The 23,746-nt window shown below is 65.7% G+C and overlaps 2 protein-coding genes across 7 annotated transcripts; one reads left to right on the forward strand and one right to left on the reverse strand.

Moving 5' to 3' along the window:
• The first annotated feature begins 7,264 nt into the window (after positions 1-7,264).
• TALDO1 (transaldolase 1) lies at positions 7,265-13,459 on the forward strand. Its single transcript, XM_036436222.1, has 8 exons — positions 7,265-7,422; positions 9,762-9,885; positions 11,112-11,219; positions 11,393-11,524; positions 12,437-12,612; positions 12,686-12,883; positions 13,024-13,169; positions 13,277-13,459. Exons 1-8 carry the CDS (start codon positions 7,326-7,328, stop codon positions 13,307-13,309), a joined length of 1,014 nt encoding a protein of 337 aa, XP_036292115.1. The 5' UTR covers positions 7,265-7,325; the 3' UTR covers positions 13,310-13,459.
• A 1,582-nt stretch (positions 13,460-15,041) lies between these two features.
• GATD1 (glutamine amidotransferase class 1 domain containing 1) lies at positions 15,042-21,968 on the reverse strand. Of its 6 annotated transcripts, XM_036436225.2 has the most exons (8): positions 21,797-21,967; positions 19,976-20,052; positions 19,513-19,618; positions 19,100-19,207; positions 17,521-17,615; positions 16,756-16,849; positions 16,420-16,531; positions 16,187-16,326 (listed from the first exon to the last, which is right to left on the reverse strand). In XM_036436225.2, exons 1-8 carry the CDS (start codon positions 21,858-21,860, stop codon positions 16,320-16,322), a joined length of 663 nt encoding a protein of 220 aa, XP_036292118.1. In that variant the 5' UTR covers positions 21,861-21,967; the 3' UTR covers positions 16,187-16,319. The 6 variants fall into 6 exon arrangements, with proteins under 6 accessions (XP_045437033.1, XP_045437035.1, XP_045437034.1 ...); XM_045581077.1 differs by lacking the exon at positions 16,420-16,531 and having other exon boundaries at positions 15,042-16,326; positions 21,797-21,968; XM_045581079.1 differs by lacking the exons at positions 16,420-16,531; positions 21,797-21,967 and adding an exon at positions 20,251-20,389 and having other exon boundaries at positions 15,042-16,326.
• Positions 21,969-23,746: the final 1,778 nt, after the last annotated feature.

A 23,746-nucleotide genomic window follows, 5' to 3' on the forward strand; every position in this document is an offset into this window, starting at 1 on the left:
GCCGCGGGGAGCTAGGATGCAGAGGGCAGCCGGGGCCAGGCAGGGCTGATGGGAGGGCCACCCCGGCTGCTGGGCCGTCAGGACGGGACCAGTCCCCACGTCTGGAAAGCTCCGTGTGGCTGGGACAGGCCACCCCGGGCCAGTCTGCAACGACTCCTTGGGACTGGAGTGTCTGGTCCGTCTGGGCCATCACAGCCCATCCCCCCAGGAAGGAAGGACCCCCTCCAGGCCAGGAAAGAAGCTCTAGCCCTAACCAGTTTGGCTCAGTGGATAGAGTGTTGGCCTTTGGACTGAAGGGTCCGGGTTTGATTCCAGTCAAGGGCCCATGCCCCGAGTTGTAGGCTCTATCGCCAGTGAGGGGTGTACAGGAGGCAGCTGATCCACGATTCTTTCTCATCATGGATATTTCTTTCTCTCCCTTCCTCTCCTTTCTCTGAAATCAATAAGAATATATTTCTTTAAAAAAAAAAAAAAAAAAAAGAAGTTAAAGAAGTTCTGGCCTCCGAGCCTGGGCGGGCCCCTGTGGACAGGGAGGTGGCCCCCAGGGGATAAGAGGAGGGCATGGGGCAATGTCCCACCCATCGAGAACCACCAGGAGGTACAGGCAAGGCCACCCCCACTGCCCTGCTAGGCTGAGCCCCTCCCTCAGAGCGGGGCGGGGGGCACCCCGGCTCCACTGCCCCAATGGGGCTCTGCTGGCCCAGGGGTGCCCACCCACCCCACCCAGCAGGGCTCACGGTCGCCAGCATGGCCTGAGCTTGGGGCCGCTGCCTCTGGTCTGGGGTGCTGATTTCTGAGCCCCAGAACCAAACCTGCTCCTGGGTTCAGGTGCAGGTGGGCCCGTTTCAAGTTCCTAACCATTCGCCCCCGTGCAGACTGCGCGGGCAGAGATCTGGTGGTGCCGCCCAGGGGTTGGGGCTGCAGAGGGGGCCCGAACCGGGTGAGGGCGGAGCTGCCCGCTCAGTGCCCTCTCTGGGCTCAGCAAATGCTGAGGAACAAGGCCCGCTGTCTGCTGTCTGTCTCAGGGACAGGCCTGTCTTTGTGCCCCCCACCCCCTGCCGCGTGGCTCTGAGGCCTCGCCTCCCCCCACAGTGGCCTTGGCCCCACACCCACTCCAGCTGGCCCGGAGGCGAGAGGGCACAGGGCTGTTGGGGAGAGCTGTCTCTTTCTTCCAAGAACTCTCTGCCCAACTCAGGGGTGGAGTGTCCACCTAGGACCAGGGGTCAGGATTCGATTCCCAGTGGGGACACGTGCCAGGGTTGCAGGTCCGATCCCCCAGGTGGGGCGTGCAGGAGGCAACTGGTCGACGATTCTCTCTCATCATGGATGTTTCTCTCTTCCTCTCTAAAGTTAATAAAAATATATTTAAAGAATAATAATTTTGCCAAAACCGGTTTGGCTCAATGGATAGAGCGTCGGCTTGGGGACTGAAGGGTCCCCGGTTCGATTCCGGTCAGGGGCATGTACCTTGGTTGCGGGCATATCCCCACTAGGGGGTGTGCAAGAGGCAGCTGATCGATGACTCTCTCTCATTGATGTTTCTGACTCTCTATCTCTCTCCCTTCCTCTCTGTACAAAATCAATAAAATATATTTTTTTAAAAAAAGAATAATAATTTCTTTTCCTAGGAAATACACTCTTTGCATGTTGAATGCTGGCTCTCCAAAATGCGTGGGCTCCCCCAGGGCCTGCGTGGGGGGATGGGGGGACGGCAGAGGGAGGGAGGCCTCTGAGGCTTGAGGGGGACGGCCCCCGGAGACACTTTGGGTTCAGGAAATGGCGCCTCCGGGTGAGAAGTGAGTTCAGTGTTGCTGGGCCCTTGCACTGTCCCCCAAGGGCTGTGGGGCCCGTTGAGGAAGGTCCTGAGACCGAGGTATTGCACCCCTTCTTCCTGGGCGTTGCAGGCCCACAGGGTGGCCTGTGCGGAGAGGGGGGAGTCGCTCCCTGCCCCTGGTCAGGCATGTGGGGGAGGCAACCAGTCGATGGCTACTCTCACATCAGAGTTTCTCTCTCTCCCTCCCTCCCTGGCTCCTTCCCTCCCACTCTTTGAAAAGCAAAGGGAAAGACACCCTCGGGTGCGGATTGACAAAATAATAATAATAACAACAACAAAACAAGTGCAGACAGGAGGGGAACCAGACACAAGAAGCCACGCCCCCGGGGACGCCTGCAGATGGGGGTGTGGGGAGAGCCGCTGGGGGAGGGGCCTTCGCAGAGAGCACCCCCATGAGGACAGAGAGGGGGTGCCCCCAGGTCTGGGAACAGCAAACACGCCCCCTCGGGCCTACGGAGCCCAGTCCTGGGCCCTGCCACTCACATCCCGCTGCCCCCCACAGCAACGCTGCTAATGGGGGGCTCCCCCTTCCCCTCCCCGCCTGCTGCCTCCGGGTGCCCTGGCCCCGTGCATGTCTTCACCGGACGTTTGACCTGTGACAGGAAGATGAAGCAAGTCTCATGTCCCCTCCCAGGCTGCAAACCACCACCGTCTCCAGAACTTTCCAAACAAAACTCTGTCCCCATTAAACACCCCCCTCCCTTTCCTGTCCGTGGGTCTGACCCGGGGGCCTCCTCTGAGTGGGTCCCACAGGGTCCGTCCCCCTGGGTCCCCCTGGGGCTGGCTTATTCCCTGGCACAGCATCCTTATGTCTGTCTGGGGCGGGCGGCAGGTCCCTTTCCCTTTAAGGCAGTGAGGTCCCATTGTGTGGAACACAGCCAGCACCCCATTCCCATGTGAGGTCTCTCCCACATCGAGCTGGCGCCCTCCATTCAACTCTCCCGACACTGTGGACCCCGAAGCCCTCAGATCCCACAGGCTGCTAGGGGCTCAGTCCCGAAAGACTGCCCCCCAGATGCCAACCACAGCCCACTGGGACCCCGAGGCTCCCGGGACGCCTCCCAGTTCCCTTGCCAGGCCTCTGGCTGTGACTGCTCCCCGGAAGGCCTGCATAGATTCCCACGGCGGGAGGGACTGTAGGGGCGGGGGGCTCTGCACTGGGATGGGGGGGAGAGGGGCTCCTGAACACCCATGTGTCCCCCCCCACGCAGGCGGCAAAGCACAGCAAGCTGCAGCGGCCGGCGGCCTGAGCCCACAGCTGTCCATGGACAAAGTGTCCCTTCCCACCGTGCCCAGCGCGGGCCTGAGTGACCTTCTCTCGGCTATGCACTCTTACCCCATCTTACTCCACTCTTCCCTCTCCCTGGACCCAGGGCCTGGAAGGCGCCTGTCCATGTTTGTGTTCTGCTCTACTTGGAAGCAGGGGCATTTGGTGGTTGAATCAGCCATCAAGACCCTGACTCTGGCCCGGCCGGTGTGGTGCAGTGGTTGAGCATCCTCCCACGAACCAAGAGGTAACAGGTTCGATTCCTGGTCAGGGCCTGTGCCAGGCTGCAGACTCCATCCCCAGGAGGGGGCGGGCGTGCAGGAGGCAGCAGATTGATGTTTCTCTCCCTCTCTCCCCTCCTCTCTGTAAACCCCCCTGAAAATGCCTATGTTTTAAGAACGTGAGACTCTCCAGGGAGAGTGACCTTTGCTGCGTAGTCTGCGGGTTCGAGCCTTAAATTCATCCTGTGGATGAGGCCGCCCTGTTGATTGCATTGGGTTTTTTTTTCTTCTTCTTGTTTACTAAGCTCTGCACCTTCTGCCTCTGAGCCCGGACCCCAGCTGTGCCCTTTCTGTGAGTGACAGCCCCTGGCGGGGGTCCCTCCGGCACCCAGGGGCGAGGGGCTGGGCAGGTCAGCTTTGCTCTGGGGAAAGGTCTCCGCCCGGAGGGGAATGATCCACACTGACCGAGGCTTTTATTTACCTTAAAACATGCTTTTGTTGTTTTTAGAGAGGGGGGGAGGGAGGGAGAGAACATCGGCTGCCTTCCCACCAGGAACCAAATAGAAACCTGGGTGTGTGCCTTGACCAGGAACTGACCGGTGACATCCTCAGCCTCTCCCGCCCTTTGTCCCGTTCTCCTGACTCAGCCCCCGCCCCAGGCCTCTGCCCAGGCCCCGCTCCGCTCCCTGCCTTGTCAGGCGCCGCCACATTCCGGGGTTACCCCACCCCCTCACCCACCCAGATCCCAGGAGGGGCAGAGGCTGAACCACAGCCACACCCAGGTCCGTGCAGCTCCCGGGCAGGCCCAGCACCCTGCCTCTGCCCATGGCCCCTCCCTCCCCGCTCCGACCTGCGCCCTCAGCGGCCCTGGCAAAGCAGCGCCAGCGGTGCCCCAGCAGCCTGCGCACCTGTCCATCTGTGCCCAGGTCTGCTCCTGCCCCTGCCACCACCCCTGACCTCCCTTCACCCCGACATCCTGGAGGGTGATGAAGGCCTCTGTTGCACCAGTGCCCTGGACCCCAGCCACGGCCCTCCAGGGACCTGCTGAGCCCCTCTCCTCTCCTGCCCCCCCCCCCCCAACACGCAGTCATTTCCCTCCACGCCACCGCCTGCTCCCTCTGCAGCGAACCTGCGAACTGTGGGAAGTGTGTCTCCTCCTTCTCCCGGCCGCCTCCCTGCGCTGCCCTGGCCTGGCCAGCCCTGAGCCCCCTCCCCGCTGGGGCTGGTTCTCCACCTGACGCTCCGCCCTGGCCTCTCCCCTGCCCCCCACAGAGCTCTGCCCCAGGGAGTGCAAAGAACAGTCCCATGGGAGTGTTTCGGAGCCTGAGGCCTCGGGCACCTGTGGGCCTGGTGCTGCCCAGCAGCTGCCCATCCCGAACCCAGGCAGGAAGGCCTGGCGCGGCCTGCGGCTCCCCACCTGGCCGAGGCGCTGACCCGCAGCCTGGTCTCCCGCCCTCAGCCCTCGGGTCTCTTCCCCGCACCAAATACCCTGACCCGGGAGGGCGCCAGGCCGAGGGAGCAGGTGCCCGGGAAGGGGCAGCAGAGGCTAAGCCCAGGCCCCAGCGCAGGGTCAGGGTCAGCGGACAGAGGCCTGTTCATGGTCTGCAGCGAGGGCTGCGGTCAAGCCACTGCCCCATGGAGGTCCAGCGGGTGCCCTCTGAGACGCTGCTGGGTGGGGGCGCACCGCTGAGGGGGCGCACCGCTGAGGGGGGGGCACCGCTGAGGGGGGACACCGCTGAGGGGGGACACCGCTGAGGGGGTGCACCACTGAGGGAGGTGCACCGCTGAGGGGGGGGACACCGTTGAGGGGGGACACCGCTGAGGGGGGACACCGCTGAGGGGGACACCGCTGAGGGTGACACCATGAGGGGGACACCGCTGAGGGGGGACACCGCTGAGGGGGCGCACCGCTGAGGGGGCGCACCGCTGAGGGGGGGGGACACCGTTGAGGGGGGACACCGCTGAGGGGGGACACCGCTGAGGGGGACATCGCTGAGGGGGGCGCACCGCTGAGGGGGGGACACCGCTGAGGGGGGACACCGCTGAGGGGGGCGCCCGCTGAGGGAGTGCCCGCTGAGGGGGGGCACCGCTGAGGTGACACCATGAGGGGGACACCGCGAGGGGGACACCGCTGAGGGGGCGCACCGCTGAGGGGCGGACCGCTGAGGGGGCGCACCGCTGAGGGGACCACCGCTGAGGGGGGCGCACCGCTGAGGGGGACCCCGCTGAGGGGGCACCGCTGAGGGGGGCCACCGCTGAGGGGGGCCACCGCTGAAGTGGGACACCGCTGAGGGGGGCCACCGCTGAGGGGGGACACCGTTGAGGGGACACCGCTGAGGGGGGACACCGCTGAGGGGGGGCACCGCTGAGGGTGACACCATGAGGGGGACACCGTGAGGGGGACCTGCTGAAGGGGGGACACCGCTGAGGGGGACACCACTGAGGGGGGACACCGCTGAGGGGGACACCGCTGAGGGTAGCGCACCGCTGAGGGGGGACACCGCTGAGGGGGGGACACCGCTGAGGGGACAACCTCTGAGGGGGGACACCGCTGAGGGGGGACACCGCTGAGGGGGGGACACCGCTGAGGGGGGACACCGCTGAGGGGGCGCACCGCTGAGGGGTGACACCGCTGAGGGGGGACACCGCTGAGGGGGGACACCGCTGAGGGGGGACACCGCTGAGGGGGACACCGCTGAGGGGAGCGCACCGCTGAGGGGTGACACCGCTGAGGGGGGGACACCGCTGAGGGGGACACCTCTGAGGGGGGACACCGCTGAGGGGGGACACCGCTGAGGGGTGACACCGCTGAGGGGGACACCGCTGAGGGGAGCGCACCGCTTGAGGGGTGACACCGCTGAGGGGGGACACCGCTGAGGGGGGACACCGCTGAGGGGGGACACCGCTGAGGGGGGACACCCGCTGAGGGAGCGCACCGCTGAGGGGTGGACACCGCTGGGGGGGGGACACCGCTGAGGGGGACACCTCGGAGGGGGACACGCTGAGGGGGACACCGCTGAGGGGGGACACCGCTGAGGGGGACACCGCTGAGGGGGAGCGCACCGCTGAGGGGTGACACCGCTGAGGGGGGACACCGCTGAGGGGGGACACCGCTGAGGGGGACACCGCTGAGGGGGGACACCGCTGAGGGGGGACACCGCTGCGGGGGAACACCGCTGAGGGGAGCGCACCGCTGAGGGGTGCACCGCTGAGGGGGGACATCGCTGAGGGGGACACCTCTGAGGGGGGACACCGCTGAGGGGGGACACCGCTGAGGGGGACACGCTGAGGGGGGACACCTCTGAGGGGGGACACCGCTGAGGGGGGACACCGCTGAGGGGGGCGCACCTCTGAGGGGGGACACCGCTGAGGGGGGGGACACCGCTGAGGGGGGACACCGCTGAGGGGGACACCGCTGAGGGGGGGACACCGCTGAGGGGGACACCTCTGAGGGGGGACACCGCTGAGGGGGGACACCGCTGAGGGGGACACCGCTGAGGGGAGCGCACCGCTGAGGGGTGACACCGCTGAGGGGGGACATCGCTGAGGGGGACACCTCTGAGGGGGGACACCGCTGAGGGGGACACCGCTGAGGGGGACACCTCTGAGGGGGGACACCGCTGAGGGGGACGCACCATTGAGGGGGTACACCGCTGAGGGGGGACACCGCTGAGGGGGGGACACAGCTGAGGGGGGACACCGCTGAGGGGGGACACCGCTCCAGGGTGTCCCACCCAGGCTGCAGGCTGCGTGCGTCCTGGACGTGCGGCCCACGTTGCCCGCCGCCTCCCCGCGCCCCCCCCCCCCGCGCCCTGCCCGCCTTTCACCCGGACCTGGAGGGGCCGGGACCCCGGCCCACAGCCGCCGGGGGCGGGGTTTCGGGCCAGGGGGCGGGGCCAACCCGGGGCGGGGCCTCCCGCTTCCCGGGCGGCTTCCGATTGGCCGGCGGCCGGGGCGGGCCCGCGGGGCATTGTGGGCCGCCGCGCTGCCTCCGCGTCTCGCCATGTCCGGCTCCCCGGTGAAGCGGCAGAGGATGGAGAGCGCCCTGGACCAGCTCAAGCAGTTCACCACCGTGGTGGCCGACACGGGCGACGTCCACGGTGCGCGCGGCGCGGCCCGAGCGGGGCGGCGGGGCGTGCGGGGCGGGGACGCCGAGGCGGCCGCTCCGGGCCCAGCCCCGCTCCGGCCCCAGCCCCGCGCCAGGCGGCTCCCGGGGCGCAGGACACGGGGCGCCCGCGGCAGGAGCGGCCGGAGCGGCCGGAGCGGGAGGGCGGGCCCGGCGCGGAGCCCGCAGCCCGAGCCCCGCCTTGCCGGCGCCCCCGCCGCCGGGCGCGGAGGCCGGAGTCCGCGGGGGTCGGGTTGCCAAGGCTCCGGGTTGGGGAGGGTCCGGGCGGCCTTATCCGCGCGTGGTGACCGCTCGGCGGGACAGAACGAGCGCGGGGCCCAGGCGGCCGCCCCTGCGCCTGCTGCAGCCTCGGCCCCCCGGGACGCGGGCCGTGTGGCGGAGCGGGGGCTGGAGCCGGGGCTGGGAGAGCGGGCCGGGCTGGGCTCAGTCGGTCCTGGCAGAACCTCCCTCCTCCTGGGGCGCGGGGGTGGGTGTGGCCGCTCGTTTCTGCTTTCTCATGGTGACTGGGGAAGCCGCTCCTCTGGTGACCGTAAGACGGAGCCTAAGAGGGTTGTTGATCTAGCAGAGCCTCTGGGGAGGAGCACCTGCCGCTTGGCCAGCAGCAGGTTAGGGCGGCCCGGCCAGAGGGGGGGCCGGACGCGGGTGCTTCCCCAGGAGTTTTGGACTCCGGCCAGGCGGCCCTGGGTCTGCTCCCTGCGCTCAGCCTGTCACACCTTCTGGAGAGTGCTTGCTGGTTTTCTTTTTAAAAACATCTAATCCCAGTGACTTGACATTTTCCGATATTCACTTTATAAAGTTATTGATACTGTGCATCCATGAGTATGCAAGGCAGCTGTGGGCCTTGGTTTTTAATTAATTTATTTTTTTACAGAGAGGAAGGGAGAGGGAGAGAGAGTTAGAAACATCGATGAGAGAGAAACATCAATCAGCTGCCTCCTGCACACCTCCTACTGGGGTTGTACCCTCAACCAAGGTACATGCCCCCGACCGGAATTGAACCCGGGACCCTTCGGTCTGCAGGCCGACGCTCTATCCACTGAGCCAAACCAGTTTCGGCCCTGATGGGTCTTTAATGTGGTTAAAGGTCAGCCCTGTCAAGGCGTCCTTCTCTACAAGCAGAGGCGCTGCCTTCAGCCACCTCCTGGGGGTTCGCACACCCGTGCAAGCGCCACTCCTGAGCCCGATTTCCTAATGCAGTTGTTTAGAAACAGAGACGTCTAGATGTTGCAGAATCAGCCCACAGAGTCCCTGGCCCAGTGCCCGCCTCGGGGACACCTGTGTGCCGAGGTGTAGTGTCAGGGCCGGAACTTGGCGCCTGCACCGTCCTGTTCACAGGATGCTCACCGTGTGCACCAGATCCCACCACAGGGTGGGCCTTTGGTGGGGGTGATGACAGCTGTAGGTTTTGTGGGCACCGGGACAGTTAGGACACAGCGGGCCACGGTAGGACCATCTCCCGAGTCCTGACACCATACCTCGGCACACAGGTGTCCCCATGGCGGGTGCTGGGCCAGGGACCCTGTGAGCCGGGACTCCTGAGAGCCACCTGTTCCTGCCGGCCTGATCTGTCTCCTTCTCTGTGGTGTCGTCAGAGGGCACTTAGAAAATACTCTTGCTCAAGAAACTTACTGAAGCAGCGAGCCCTCTGGCTGCTCTGCACGCCCCTGTCCCCCTGACAGCTGGTCAGAGACCCCAGAGTGGCCCCCTGGCCTGGTTACCTGGGAGTTAGGAGAGAGGGCTTTAAAGGAGAAAGCAAGCAGTCCTTGATCCTTGTTGACCCATGGACCCTGGTTCCTCACAATCGCTGGAGCTGCGGGGAAGCAGGGCGCCCTCTGCTGTCCGAACATCCCAGCGCCTCCCTCCCCACCCAGCAGTGAAGTCAGCCCTTCCCTGGCTGGGGTGGTTCAGTCCCTGTGCAAGCAGCTGCCTCCGGCCAGCCTCCAGATGGGGGGACATGGGTGTGAAGTGTGGCTGTACCCCAGCTTGGAAAACAGTTTGGTTTTGTTAACCCTCACCCAAGGGTATTTTCCATTGGTTTTTAGAGAGTGGAAGGGAGGGGAAAAGAGAGATACATCGATGTGAGACACTAATCAATGTGTTGCCTCTGCACGCATCCCGAACCGGGGATCGAACCTGCAATCACGGTACATGCCCTTGACTGGAATCAGACCAGAGACCCTTCAGTCTTCAGGCCAGCGCTCTATCCACTGGGCCACACCAGCTGGGGCGGAAACACTCATGGCTGCGTGTGTCTAGGGCTGGGGGACGGTCACAGACTCAAGCTGCACTTCCTTTCTTTCTAAAACTCTCCAGCCATCGACCAGTACAAGCCCCAGGATGCCACCACCAACCCGTCCCTGATCCTGGCTGCGGCGCAGATGCCCGCCTACCAGGAGCTGGTGGAGGAGGCCATCGCCTATGGCAAGAAGCTGGGCGGGTGAGTGCGGGGTCCCTGGGTGAGTGTGCGGGCCCCAGGCAGGTCCACTCTCCCTCACGCTGAGCTCCGGTGCTGTGATGGCTCTTTTGTCGATGTCTTTAACAGCTGCTCAGAGTAAAGTTCCCTCTTAGGGACACGGCCCGGCTTCTTGGGGTGCTTTTTGCCGTGATGCAGCCGTCACCAGTCTGGTCCCAGCCGCTCCCTGCCACCGTGGCCGGTCCTGCCCCCCTCCAGGCACAATCAGAGGCGGTCTCCATGGACTTGCCTTCCTAGGCTCACTTTACATGCTCACTAGGGTGAGCTTGGGGAGCAGTGGCCGCTGGCTGGGATGCCCGGTGGCATGCAGTGTGCAGGCTGCACATGCTCTGCCCGTGTCTGCCCTGCTCCCTGCCTTAGCCGGCTTCACTTTCCCTTCCCTCATGGCTGATCTGCTGTGTGTACCAGCCAGGCTGGTACTTCCGTGCCTTCGTCACTCACAGGCCTAGGTGCTGGCTGACACGCTGGCTGAGACCCTCTGTGTGCACTTGACTGGTCTGCCTAGACGACTCCAAAGATGCTTTTTCACGAGCACAGAGAGGGAGGGGCTCGGCGGGAAAGGTGGATGTGGAGGTGGCGGGTGACGGCCACACCACAGTAAATGCCTCATGCCCTAGCTGCGCGCTCCTAGGTTAAGGTGGTGACTTCCTGCTGTGGGTATTTTCCAGGGATAAACGTGGGTTTTTTAAAACTATATTTTATTAATTTTTTACAGAGAGGAAGAGAGAGGGATAGAGAGTTAGAAACATCGATGAGAGAGAAACAACCATCAGCTGCCTCCTGCACACCCACCACTGGGGATGTGCCTGCAACCAAGGTATGTGCCCTTGACCGGAATCGAACCTGGGACTTTGCAGTCCGTAGGCCGACGCTGTATGCACTGAGCCAAACCAGTTTTGGTGATAAATGCGTTTTGAAGAAAGGGGCAGCCGGCCGGCCTGGCTCAGGGGCTGAGTGTAGACTATGGACCAAGAGGTCATGATTCGATTCCCAGTCGGGGCACAGGCTGGGTTGCAGGTTCGATCCCCAGTGGGGGCGTGCAGGAGGCAGCAGTCAGTGGTTCTCATCAGTAGAAAGATGTTGAAAAAAAGAAAGGGAGGAAGCTGCAGTGCAGGGTCTCCAGGAGCAGCCTGTCGTCCTGAACCCTGGGCACTGACTGACCAGTCGCCGGCCCGGCCCCTGGGTTTCAGGTCCCAGGAAGAACAGATTCAAAACGCGACCGATAAGCTGTACGTGCTGTTTGGAGCGGAAATACTGAAGAAGATTCCAGGCCGCGTATCCACGGAAGTCGATGCCAGGTAAGGGTGCAGGCGGGCGGGGCAGCAGCTGCTTGGTCCGAGACCCGCCAGCCTGGCTCCCTGCCCCCTGCCTGCAGCCTGCTCTGGCTTCACGGAGGGCAGGCGATCGGGAGCCGGGCCATGCCGCTGCCCGCTCGCCCTCGGGGCCCTCACCGCGGCCCCGGCTCTCCCAGGCTCTCCTTTGACAAGGACGCCATGGTGGCCCGAGCCCTGCGCCTCATCGAGCTCTACAAGGACGTCGGGGTCAGCAAGGACCGCATCCTGATCAAGCTGTCGTCCACCTGGGAAGGAATTCAAGCTGGAAAGTAAGTGTCTCCCCCACACACACTCCAGGGGGTGGGCGCGGCCCAGCTGACCGAGCAGGTGTGTCCAGGGGCAGGCCCCAAGGTCCTGCTGGGTGACCCTCAGAAACAAGTGCTGTGACACCCGGGTCCTCACACGGCGCTCACAGTCGCCGGCAGAGCCTCTTAGGCCGGGTGGAGGCGGAGGTGAGGCTCGGAGGCCGGCCCTCTGGTCTCACCGGTGGGAACAGCCGTGCCGGGCCTTGTGTCCGCTGCGCCTCCTGCGCAGCGCTCCACTCTGCTGCCTGTTCTGGGCGTCTCACATGGTGGCTCATGACACGTGGCACGTTTCCAGGGCTCACCCTGTGGCAGTCAGGACTGAGTCGCTTTCAAGTTGAATGTCCCGCTGTGTGCACGCTGCCTTTTCTGTGTCCATCCATCCTCTGTGGCCACATGGTTGTGTCATCGCTCCTGGACACATACCGGTCATCTGGCTGGTCACTGTGCCCGTTGGAGGAGGCACTGCTTCTTGTGTGGGCTCTTCACCCCCACTATGGCCACACGGTGGAGCCCTTCTCAACTGGCCCGCGGTGGCAGTTTGTGGCTAGAGGAGCCTGAGCAGAGGTCCAACTGTCACAGCCCTTGCCCCGCCCACACGGCAGAGTGAGATGTCACGGTGGACTGACGGGCCGCCGCAGGGCGGGCTGGGAGGGGTGAGAGTGGGCAAAGGAGGCCGTGGCTCCGGGGAGAGGCAGGCAGCACTGCGGCCTGAGATGACGGCCGGTGTCCAGCCCCAGGCGGTTCTGGCTGAGGGGGGACCGCGGCCTTTGCCGGCGGGGTGCAGGCTGGGGCCTCTCGCCGCTGTCAGTCTGTAACTGGGTTTGAGAGGGAGTGAGCGGGGAGCCGGAGAGCCAGGGTGACGTGTGCGTCCCGCAGGGAGCTGGAGGAGCGGCACGGCATCCACTGCAACATGACGCTGCTCTTCTCCTTCGCCCAGGCCGTGGCCTGCGCCGAGGCGGGCGTCACGCTCATCTCGCCCTTCGTGGGGCGCATCCTCGACTGGCACGTGGCCAACACGGACAAGAAGTCCTACGAGCCCCAGGAGGACCCTGGTGAGCGGCCCGGCCCCGGGCAGGGCGAGGGGGGCGGGCGGCGGGCACCGTGGTGACGCCGGGTCTCCTCTAGGAGTGAAGAGCGTCACCAAGATCTACAACTACTACAAGAAGTTCGGCTACAAGACCATCGTCATGGGCGCCTCCTTCCGCAACACGGGCGAGATCAAGGCGCTGGCCGGCTGCGACTTCCTCACCATCTCGCCCAAGCTTCTGGGAGAGCTGCTCAAGGACAGCAGCAAGCTGGCGCCCGCGCTGTCGGCCAAGGCGGGTGAGGCCCAGCCCCTGCGGGGGGCTGCCTGCGCCCAGGTTCCCTGAGGGGTGGGGCGGGGCGGGGCCGGGCGGGCACAGGGCGGCCGGGCCAGGCGGGATGGCGGCTCGGCGGTGTGGAAGGTCTGCTGCCTATCCCAGCCCAGGCCAGCGCGCTGGAGAAGGTGCACCTGGACGAGAAGGCCTTCCGCTGGCTGCACAACGAGGACCAGATGGCCGTGGAGAAGCTCTCAGACGGCATCCGCAAGTTTGCTGCCGACGCTGTGAAGCTGGAGCGGGTGCTGGCGGTGAGTGCCGGGCGAGCTGGCGGGCTGGCATTCTGTGGGACCCCATGGGCGGTGCGGAGCGCAGAGGCAGCCTGACACGCCCTCCCGGTCCCTCCTCTCCCCTGCAGGACCGCATGTTCAGTGCAGAGAACGGGAAGTAGCCTTGCGGGCAGCAGACCAGTCTGGCTGTGGATGTGCGTCTGATTGCACAAGTCCGGTGACCAATCTGCCATTTTCTATGGAAGTAGGGACAGATCATGGGTTTCTGATTTTGTGAAATTCTGCCTAATCATTAAAGCAGTTGTTTTCTGAAGCTTGCTTCATTTCCTGATGGCCTGTGCCCCTCGGCACCAGCTGCCCAGCCACCAGATACAGCTAGGGCCCTGCCGAGACGGGCAGCATTGCCTGCCCTCCTGCTGCTGGGTGGGCACCCACTGGAGCCCTTCCTGTGCCCAGATCCCTTGGTGGGGCAAGGGCTGTACTGGGCCCCGGGGCTGTGCTCATCGGTACCTGCCGACTCGTGTGTGGGCCTCTGGTGTGGCTCCGTGACCAGAGGCCCTGACCAGCGGGCAGGCCGGTGGCGCCACCTGGTGGGGCAGCTCAGCACAGCAGCAGCGGTTCATCTAACCCCGGGTGTCCTGGATGGTCCCTAAACCTGGAGGGGGTGGTGCAGCTAAGAACACACTAGGGCGCCTTTTGGACTTTGGGCACCAAGGCTGTACTGGGAAGGGCCTGGGCGGTGATGGGTGGAGGGAGGGAGGACCAGCCTCTGTTCCTGGAGGGAGCCGGGCATGGCAGGGCTGGGCGAGGATTTGGTCCAGGAGTCAGTGCCCAGGCAGAGGATAAGGAGGCGTGTCTCCGTCTGGCCGTCCATGTTGGCATGAGCAGAAACGTGTCGGACTGACCAAAGGGTCAGCAGAGCCGCCCTGCCCTCCCCCACCTGGGCTTTCTATTCCGGAACCCGATGGCCACCTTCCCCCTCAGCCTTCCACGGGGACCTGATGAGGCCCCGTCCCCATGTGCTCCAGAACAGTGGGGCCCATGGCTGCAGTTCCCAGGGGGCCCAGGGACAGGCACCATGGGTGCCCGACCTGTCCTGGATGAGCTCAGCCGCCCTGGGTGCTAAGGGGGCCTGTTGGGTGGGCGTCCAGCAGTGGTGGGCAGGGGCATTGCACCCACCCGGACCCCATCTCTCCTGGGTGCCCACCAGCCCCGGGGTCTGCATGGACACCGGACAGGATGGTTGTGGCACTTGGGAGTGTGTGACTATCAGCACTCGGCTCAGAAGCCCCCCCAGGAGAGCATGTCCACGTGCCCATTCCCACCACGAGCCACGGAGCCTCGGGACGGTCCACACAAACAGGACTGCACGGCGTCTCTCACTAGCACATTCTCACGTCCACGGTGTAGGGTGTCGTCAGGACCTCATTCTCTTTATTTTATTTTTTAATTTTTAAAAATATATTTCATTGATTTTTTTACAGAGAGGAAGAGAGAAGGAGGGACAGAAAGCCAGAAACATCGATGAGAAACATCGACCAGCTGCCTCCCGCACACCCCGCCACTGGAGACATACCCGCAACCAATGCACATGCCCCCGACTGAATCGAACTCGGGACCCCTCAGCCCGCAGACCGATGCTCCATCCACTGAGCCAAACCGGCTTTGGTTCTCTTTGTTTTTTAATGTATTTTAAAATATATATATTTTATTGATTTTTTACAGAGAGGAAGAGAGAGGGACAGAGTCAGAAACATCGCTGAGAAAGAATCATTCATCAGCTGCCTCCTGCACACCTTCTCCTGGGGATGTGCCCGCAATGAAGGTACATGCCCTTGACCGGAATCGAACCTGGGACCTTTCAGTCCGCAGGCTGACGCTCTACCACCGAGTCAAACCGGTTTCAGCTTTTAATGTATTTTTATTGGTTTCATAGAGAAAGGAGAGGGAAACAGAAACATCACTGATGACAGAATCACTGATTAGCTGCCTCTTGCACACTCCACACGGAACTGAGCCCACTACCCATGCGTGTGCTCCGACTGGGAATTGAACCCACTGAGCCACATGGGCTGGGCAGGACTTCATTCTTTCACAGCAAACGCCTCACCACATGGCGCTAACGCTGCCCTTTAACAAGATCCATTCACGGGCCAGCCTGTCCGTTCCTTCCTGAGCGTGCTGCTGCAGAGCTCCTGGGTGCGTGGGGGAATCCCAGAGGCTCCATCCCGCCCCTGCCCTGCCAGGGCTTTCCGGTTCCTCCTCCCACCCTCACTCAGGACCTATCTGCAGGGAGCAGAGTAGGCGTGACCGGACAGAAACCTCAGCAGGAGTGACTGATTTTACGGGTGATACAGACCATGCCCCGGAGGTGTGTCTGTCAGGGTTTGAGCAGACAGCCACCCGTCACCCTGGCACCTGGGCACATGGGGCTGACGGCCAGGCCAATTCACCTTCCGGGAAATGCCGACAGGATGCCGTCTGCCCTGAGGTCCACCCTGGCCTGACATAGGGTCACCACCACCCGAACCCACACACAAGGCAAAGGTTAAAATCGGGGCAAGTCTGGGGGCCCTGAGCCGTGACCACAGATTAGTTCCCCTTCACCTTTGACCCAACTCAAAAGTGCTGACCGAGCTCCAGCCAGCTGGCCCCTCCCCACTCAGCAGCACCCGCAGGGCTGGGGGACAGAGACCGCCAGGGCACGGCCCTCCCCACACAGGTACCGACTCTGGGACCCCTGCCTGTCACTGCTGGGCCAGCGTGGTCATCCTGCTCCCAGGGGGGTCGACCTCTGCTCCCGATCTGGGCGCCAGGGACAGGCAGAGGGGACACCCAGTGCTGAGTGCTGGTGCAGGAGGACCAGAGGGGCCACCACCCCACCCTGCAATGCCCCGCTGGTTCTCTGGGTACAACTCCCTGTGGACGCTCCACATGGGACCCGAGCCCCACCTGGTGCCAGGGAACACCTTGGCCTCGCACCCCAAGACCTGACACCCTCAGGCCAACGCCCGGAGGCCCTGCAGCCCCACAGGCCTGGTTGGCCAGGTGAAGTCAGCCTCAGGGGCTGTCGGAGGCTCGGGCCCTGAGCCGGAGTCCCGCTGCCTGGGCACCTGGGCCTCTGGAGGTGGTGGCATCCACTGGTAGGAGGGTGGCTCAGCCGGGACAGCGTCACTTCCTGCAGGACAGACACCAGGTCAGGGCTCGGGAGCCAGCAGCAGCCAGCACAGGGACCGTGGCCCAGCAGCCCGCCCGTCGCCCAGCCGCTCACCGGCTGCCGCAGAGGAAGAGCAGGTTCTGCACGGCGGGCACAGTGGAGCCTGCGTTCTGGCCCGTGACGAGGTGGCGGTCCAGGACCACGTGCACCGCGTCAGGCTCGCTGGCTGAAGGAGACCCGAGGGCACGGCCTCAGGCGCAGCCCCACGTGGGCACCGCCCAGGCCCGGCCCCCCCACCCTCCTGGGGCTGTGAGCTCCAGGTCAGCCTGCGGGGTTTCAGAGCCGCCGGCCACCGAGGTCGACGGGTGCTCAGCCCCAGGAGGCTGGCCTGGCCAGTGTGCTCCCCTGACCCCGCCCCCACCCCGGTGCCTGCAGCGCCGCCCAGCTCACCACTGAAGCCGGCACCGGCGTCCTTCACGAAGTCCTCCACGATGAGGGGCAGGCGGGCGAAGCCCGGGGCCCTGACCAGCTCGTACACGGAGGGCTGCGGGAAGGGAGCCGGGCTCAGGCAGGTCCAACCCAGCAGGCCCTGCCTCCCTCCACGGGGGTGGGAGCACAGCACGGCCCCAAGACAGCCCCGGGGCGGCCCTCCGGCCGTGGGCTTCCAGGGCACACACCCTCCCCAGCGTCGAGGCACAGGGAAGGCCAGCTGGGCCCTGCGAGCAGTGAAAGGCCTGGAGGTGAACAGAGCCACGGGCCTGTGGGTGGGGCGGGGCCACAGGAGCACTGAGGAGTGGCCCACGCTCCTCTCGGGTCCCGTCCTCACCTGGACCTGAACCTGGGACCACATCAGCTGTGTCCAGCCTCCAGCAGCCAGGCCTCAGGCCTCGCCACGCAGACCCTCCCGCCTGGGACCTCCCGGGCCTGCTTCCTGCCCCTCCACCCAAATGGAGCCCTGCCTCCTGGTCAGGCCAAAGCAAGCTCAACCCCACCCGCTCTCCCACACCCGCAGCCAGCAGCCAGCAAAGCAAACCGGCTGCAGGTCGGGGAGGCAGGGCTGTCCTCACCCACGGCCGAACACCTCCCAGCATGTGAGCGGACAACGGCCACGGCGAGCCTGGTGCGGGTGGCCAGGCGGCGGTCACACGGCCAGAGGGACCATGGCCGGTGCCCGTCGTCCGTGCTTCGGGCTGACCACACGGGCGGCGCACTCACCCCGGTCACGCTGTAGCCCTGGAACACCCAGGACCGGTCCTCGTTGGTGGCGCAGCACAGGGCGGCGACCCCGTGGCCAACGGCACAGATGGGCTCTGAAAGCGGCGGCAGGGCGGGTGAGCCCGAGGCCCGGTCTGGCCTCTCCCAACGCCCCCCGCCCCCCCAGCGGGCCTCCTGGAGGCCCCTGGCCCCCCCCCAGCGGGCCTCCTGGAGGCCCCTGCCCCCGCGGCCCCCCCCCCCAGCGGGCCTCCTGGAGGCCCCTGCCCCCGCGGCCCCCCAGCGGACCTCCTGGAGGCCCCTGCCCCCGCGGCCCCCCAGCGGACCTCCTGGAGGCCCCTGCCCCCGCGGCCCCCCAGCGGACCTCCTGGAGGCCCCTGCCCCCGCGGCCCCCCAGCGGACCTCCTGGAGGCCCCTGCCCCCGCGGCCCCCCAGCGGACCTCCTGGAGGCCCCTGCCCCCGCCCCCCCACAGCAGACCTCCTGGAGGCCCCTGCCCTCCCCCCCCGCAGCGGACCTCCTGGAGGCCCCTGGCCCCCACCCCCCACAGCGGACCTCCTGGAGGCCCCTGCCCCCGCCCCCCCCCACAGCAGACCTCCTGGAGGCCCCTGCCCCCCCCACAGCGGACCTCCTGGAGGCCCCTGCCCTCCCCCACCACAGCGGACCTCCTGGAGGCCGCTGCCCCTGCCCCCGCCCCTTCCCGGGCAACAGGGAGCTGCTGCCTCCGGCTCAAATCTCAAGTCCCAGCGGCTGAGAAACAAGGACAAGGGGCGTCTCGAGGGCAGCAGGTCTATAATATTTGCCAGCCCAGCGGCATCCACACTCACTGCCCGGCCTCTCAGAGCCAACGGCCTGCACCTTCCAGGCCCCACTGGCCCTCTGATAGCAAAGGTCTCGCGGCCCCACCGTCACCATCACCGCTGTCACCACCGCGAGGGGCAGCCCACCGGGAACGCCCCTCCTGACTTCCAACTCCCAGGGCCTCCGGGCCTTGGCTCCGGGCCTGCCACCCAGAGGCCGCCTGGCACCAGTGCGTTCCCACGGCTGAGGTGGCCGGGAACAACGGCTGCCTGTCCCGGGGCTGGTGCGGGGACAGGAGGCCGTTCTCACCGACAAAGGCACTGTGGAGCCGGTTTTGTGGGCTGGCCCCTAGCGACCAGACGGGCGCATCTGAGGCCAAGGCAGCCAGGGCGGCGGGCCAGGTCTCCAGAGCGGCCTTTCTCCCAGCCTGCTGGCCTCGGCCCCAGCCTGGACCGGGTGCTTTCCCACCAGGAACAAAGCCACATCCTACCCTCCTCCTCGGAGGGACCAGGGGGCCAGCCCCCGCCCAAGGGGCCAGGCAGAGGCCCACAGGGGTGCTGGCCAAAGGGCAGGGGTGGGAGTGCCCACCCTCATGTGTGGGACACTGAGTCAACTTGACCCTCACTGGCCAGATCACGGCTCTTCACTGAATGATCTGACATTTCCAGCCCTAAGACCTGACCCTGCAATCCACAGCTGCCGAGCCCACAGCCAGCACAGCACCTTCCGCCTCCCCGCCCCCGCCGTTTGTGGAGCCCCCATCCCCCGGCCGGGGTCACCTACTGCTCTCGGAGTGGAAGTGCTGCAGGATTCGGGCCAGAGACCCACTGTTGGCCAGGTCCGCCAGGGCCCCGGGGCAGCTGGGAATCAGGAGGGCATGGTACCGGGCACCTGGGGGAGACCACAGGCCAGTCAGTCCCCTCGCTCCTGCGCCAGTCACCATCCTCTGTCCCTGTCCCCACACGGGCTCAGGCTCCCACAGCCACGGACCATTCCCGCCCCCCCCCTCCACGTGCCCGCCACCTCTCCCCGCAGAGGCAGCTAGGAACTCTGGGCCCAAGACGCAGGAGAGGACAGCACAGTCACAGCGCCTGGTGCGAGCCCGGGAGCTCCAGGGGCAGAGGGATGGAGCGCTGTGGGCCACAAACCCACCTGGAACCCCACACGCCCGACCCTCCAAGGTCTCGGGCCCTCACCGTCGATGGACTCGAGCTTGGCGGGGCTGGCATAGGCCTTGAGGCGGAAGTCCTGTACCCAGCGTGCATTGCTCTCATTCACGTCCACGAAGTCCATGGTCTTCCCCTGCGGAGCCCCGAGGCAGAGGTCAGCGCGGGCGCCCCTGGGGGCTCACCCCTGGTGCTCAGAAACGGAAGGAGCCAGACCAACGGCAGCCCCCCAGGGACGAAGGTCCCTCAGCCCAGTCCTCTCACCAGAGTCCAACACACCCAAGCTGCACGGTGCCCGCCCACACTGGTCCTCAGCCGCCTGTGAGGCTGCACCCCTCCTGCTGGACAGTCTGCGCCATCCTTTCTCTCGCCAGCAGACGCCGACCCATGATGCCGATGGGTCTGGGTCCCTCAGCAGCCTCGGCTCACCACTTTTCCCAGGGACAGCCTCCCCCGTCCCCCGGCCCCCAGAAGGAAAGGGGGCCGGACTTACCCCAGGGGTGGCCACCTGCAGGTTGAAGGCAGCGCTGGCCAGCGTGAAGCAGTGGAGGAAGGACTGGGCTGACACTCCTGCAAGAAGGACACGTGACTGAGTGCTGGGCCCGGCAGCCCCCTGCCAGGCCACCCCGGGCTGCTCCTGGCCCAGGACCACCGAGGCACAGCCCCTCCCCACCTCACCCCCAGACCCAGCAGGCCCTTATCTCCTCCCTGGGCTCCCCCCCGTCTGGCCCCAGAAGGCACAGCCAAGTGAGCGGTCACTCAGCTCACCTGCTCACTCAACCAGCAGGGCCTGGTTTACCCCCAAGTCAGTGGTCGGCAATCTGCGGCTCTCTGAGCCACATGCGGCTCTCTGGCCCCTTGAGTGTGGCTCCTCCACAAAATACCACCGCCTGGGCGTCTATTGTGAAGTGGCGTTAGAAGTTTAAGATTAAAAAACTTGGCTCTCAAAAGAAATTTCAATCGCTGTGCTGTTGATATTTGGCTGTGTTGACTAAGGAGTTTGCTGACCACGGACCTAAGTTAGCCAGGGAGGGAGCGGCTGAGCCCCCACCCCACCAGGCTGAGCCAGGGAGGGCGGCAGAGAGCAGGCTCCTGCCCAGAAGGCGGGCTATGGCTCCTGTCACAGGAAGGGGGTGCACCCTCCTCCTGGGCCAGGGCAGGGTCCCAGCCCTTTCCTCACAGGAGCTCCTGAGGGCCAGTGGGCCCCAGCCCTCTTCCGCCCACGCCCCGTCTGGAAGCTTCTGGAAGCTCCTGGCGGCGGGGGCTGCGGCCCCACCAGGGACATCCACCTCTAAACGGGCTTGACCGGCATCCTTCCGCCCTTATTTTCACCCTGGGACCCAACCCCTACACCTCAGGTTCATCTTTATCCACGCCTATGAGTTAGTACACGTTCACTGTAGGAAGTCCACACACTGAGAGCAAAAACAGTCTTTCCAAATACCCCTCCCCGCCTCCCCGGCCGCCTTCCCAGTTCCTCAAACCCTTGCTCTCTCACCTCCACCTCCGACCCCCACCTCCTTCACCCCAGGCCCCTAGGGGGGTCATCGGGGCCCACCGGTCCTTTCAGAGCTGTGCCCCCGCCCACGTTCTCAGCATCCCCTCCGCCCGGCCCAGCCACGCGGCTGCGACCCCTCCCCCTCATCCCGCTCCAACCTGTCTCCCCAGGGCTGAACCCCTTTCAATGGCTCCTCCCACCCTTGAACCCCCATGGGGGTGGGGGTAGGACCCTGGCTCCGGCCCTCATTCTAGGCACACGCCACTCAGGGCCCCCGGGGCTCGGCGCACTGTGACCCCGTGACCTCCTCCTTGAGGACCAAGCAGCCACACAAGCTGAGGGGCCCAGGCTCCACACGGACCCCGCCCCGGCCCTGGTCCTCCGGCTTCTCCCTCCGTGCCAGCGGACACGCCGGTGAGGACCCGGGAAGTGCTCAGAGCACCAGGGCCCGGACCTGCTCATTTCTCCCCGCCGGCCTGCAGCCCAGGCCCTGAGGGGGAGAGAGGCCGGCACCACGGGGCCCCGGGAGCCCCACGGCCGCTCTGGTGCCTCCAACTGGGCAGGCCGGGCCCTCAGTCCCCGCCCCGGGCGGCCCCGCTCCAGCCGCCTCCGCCTAGGGGAGTGCCGGGGCGCCGAGCCCCACAGGCTCTGACCACCTGTCAGGGAGGCCCACGCGCCCAAGGCCATGTGTCCGACCCCCGGGGACGCCCACTGCCCCCGCCCCAGCGGGCCGAGGGCGCTCCCTGCTGGGCCCGCTGGACTCGCCCTCCCGCGGTGCCCCCGGCACCCGCCGCCCTCCCTCCGCGCAAGCCTCACCCTCGGCGGCGCCGCTGGCCACGAGGAGGCAGGTGGGCCGGCTCGGGAGCCGCTCGGACGCCATGGTCCCCGCCGCAGACGGCGCGGTCTGCGCGTGCGCGGACCCTGCCTGCGCGCGCACCGGGCCGGGGACGCGCTGGTCACGTGCCGCCGAGGCCTGGGGGCGGGGCCTGGGGCGGCGCTGTGCGCACGCGCCGTCCTCCCGCGAGTCTCGGGCCTCCCGCCTCCCGCCCTGCTCCGCGCCGCTGTGCCCCGGGGCCGCCCCCGACGCCCCCAGCACGGCGGCCCCGGGGCCCGCGGGGAGCCCCGAGCTCGGCGGCCGGGCCGGGAGGAAGTCCCGAGGGCCGGACCCCTGCGCGGCCTGGTTTCTCTCTCTCCCCTCGCGCGTTCTCAGGCAAAGGGCACTGCCCGCCAGCCCGGGGGCGGGCGGAGTGGGAACCGGGAGAGAAGCCGCCTGCCCGGCCCAGGGTCCCTCCCTGAGGATCGGGCACCGAACTCGCGATCCCCGAGAGCCGCGCAGCCCTGGGTGCGGGCGGGGCGGAGCGCCGGCCGGCGGGCTCCTGTCCTGGGCGGGGCCGGAAGGAGCCCGCACAGCCCGTTCCGAGGGTGGGGAGGGCGGGGCGGCGAGGCGAGGGGAGAGAGGCGGTGGGTGCCCGTGCTAGGGGGCCACGGCTTGAAGCTCCGAGCAGAGGGGTTCATGAGCAGGGAGGGTCTGCCCCATAGGATGGTTGGGGAAGACAGAGTATCCACATTCCTGGGGTTCAGCCAAGCCCCTGGAAGGTGGGGTGTCACTGCCTGAGATGGGGTGCTGAGTTAGCGAGCAAAGTCAAAGTGCGGTGGGGCCACGTTGCATTGGAGGCAGTTTTATCAGAGTGCCCGGGGCAGTGGGTGGGGGTGGACACGTGGGCCTTCAGTGGATGGCGGGTACTCTGAGGCCTGGCTGGAGAGGAGGGAGGCCCGGGGAGGACCCAAGCTGGGGTTAAGAGGGTGGCCCAGCTGAAACCGGTTTGGCTCAGTGGATAGAGCCTATGGACTGAAAGGTCCCAGGTTCGATTCTGGTCAAGAGCAGGCATGTGCCTTGGTTGTGGGCACATCCCCAGTGGGAGGTGTGCGGGAGGCAGCCGATCAATGTTTCTCTCTCATCAATGTTTCTAACTCTCTATCCCTCTCCCTTTCTCTCTAAAAAAATCAATAAAATATGTTTTAAAAGATAAAATAAAAATAAAAAACCAATAAAATATATATTTTTTAAAAAGGGGTGGCCCAGCCCGACCAATGTGGCTCGGGTTGAGCATCAGCCTATGAACAGAAGGTTGCGGTTCCATTCCCTGCCAGGGCACAGGCCCGTGTTGCAGGCTCGATCCCCAGTGTGGGGCGTGCAGGAGGCAGCCGATCAATGATTTTCTCTCATCATCATTTCTCCCTCTCCCTTCCTCTCTGAAATCAATAAAAATATATTTTTTAAAAAAAGAGAGAGCGTGGCCCTGCCCTGGGCCCCTCGCTCCCCCTACAGGACCTCCTGCTGCCAGTGTGCAGGGGAGGCAGCAGGTGCCCTAAGGTCCTTCCAGCCTCTGCTGACTGGGCACCCCTTTGTCACAGCGGGAACTGCTCAAGTCCAGGCCAAGGTCCCCGCTGCCTCCACAGCACTGGCTCTGCCCTCTGCCCAGCCCAGCCCGCTGCCTCGGGCACAGTCAGCAGCACCTTGCCCTCACCTCCTCAGGGCCCTCCCACTGGTGGTGGAGGAGGAGCTGAGGCTCCTGGGGCTGGCAGGGTGTGGGGCAGGCAGGGTGTGGGGCTGGCAGGGTGTGGGATGGGACAGGGGAACCTGGTGCCTGTGTTGGGGGTGGGGGTGGGGGTGCAGGAGGTGAGATGGAGGCCAGCAGGCCCGAGGTCAGGCTTTCTGGCTCTAGGGAAGGGTCCCATCCACCTTGCAAGTCCATGAGTGTCAGA

The sequence above is a fragment of the Pipistrellus kuhlii genome, unplaced genomic scaffold (genome assembly GCF_014108245.1).
Source record: "Pipistrellus kuhlii isolate mPipKuh1 unplaced genomic scaffold, mPipKuh1.p scaffold_m20_p_132, whole genome shotgun sequence".
NCBI lineage: Eukaryota > Metazoa > Chordata > Mammalia > Chiroptera > Vespertilionidae > Pipistrellus > Pipistrellus kuhlii.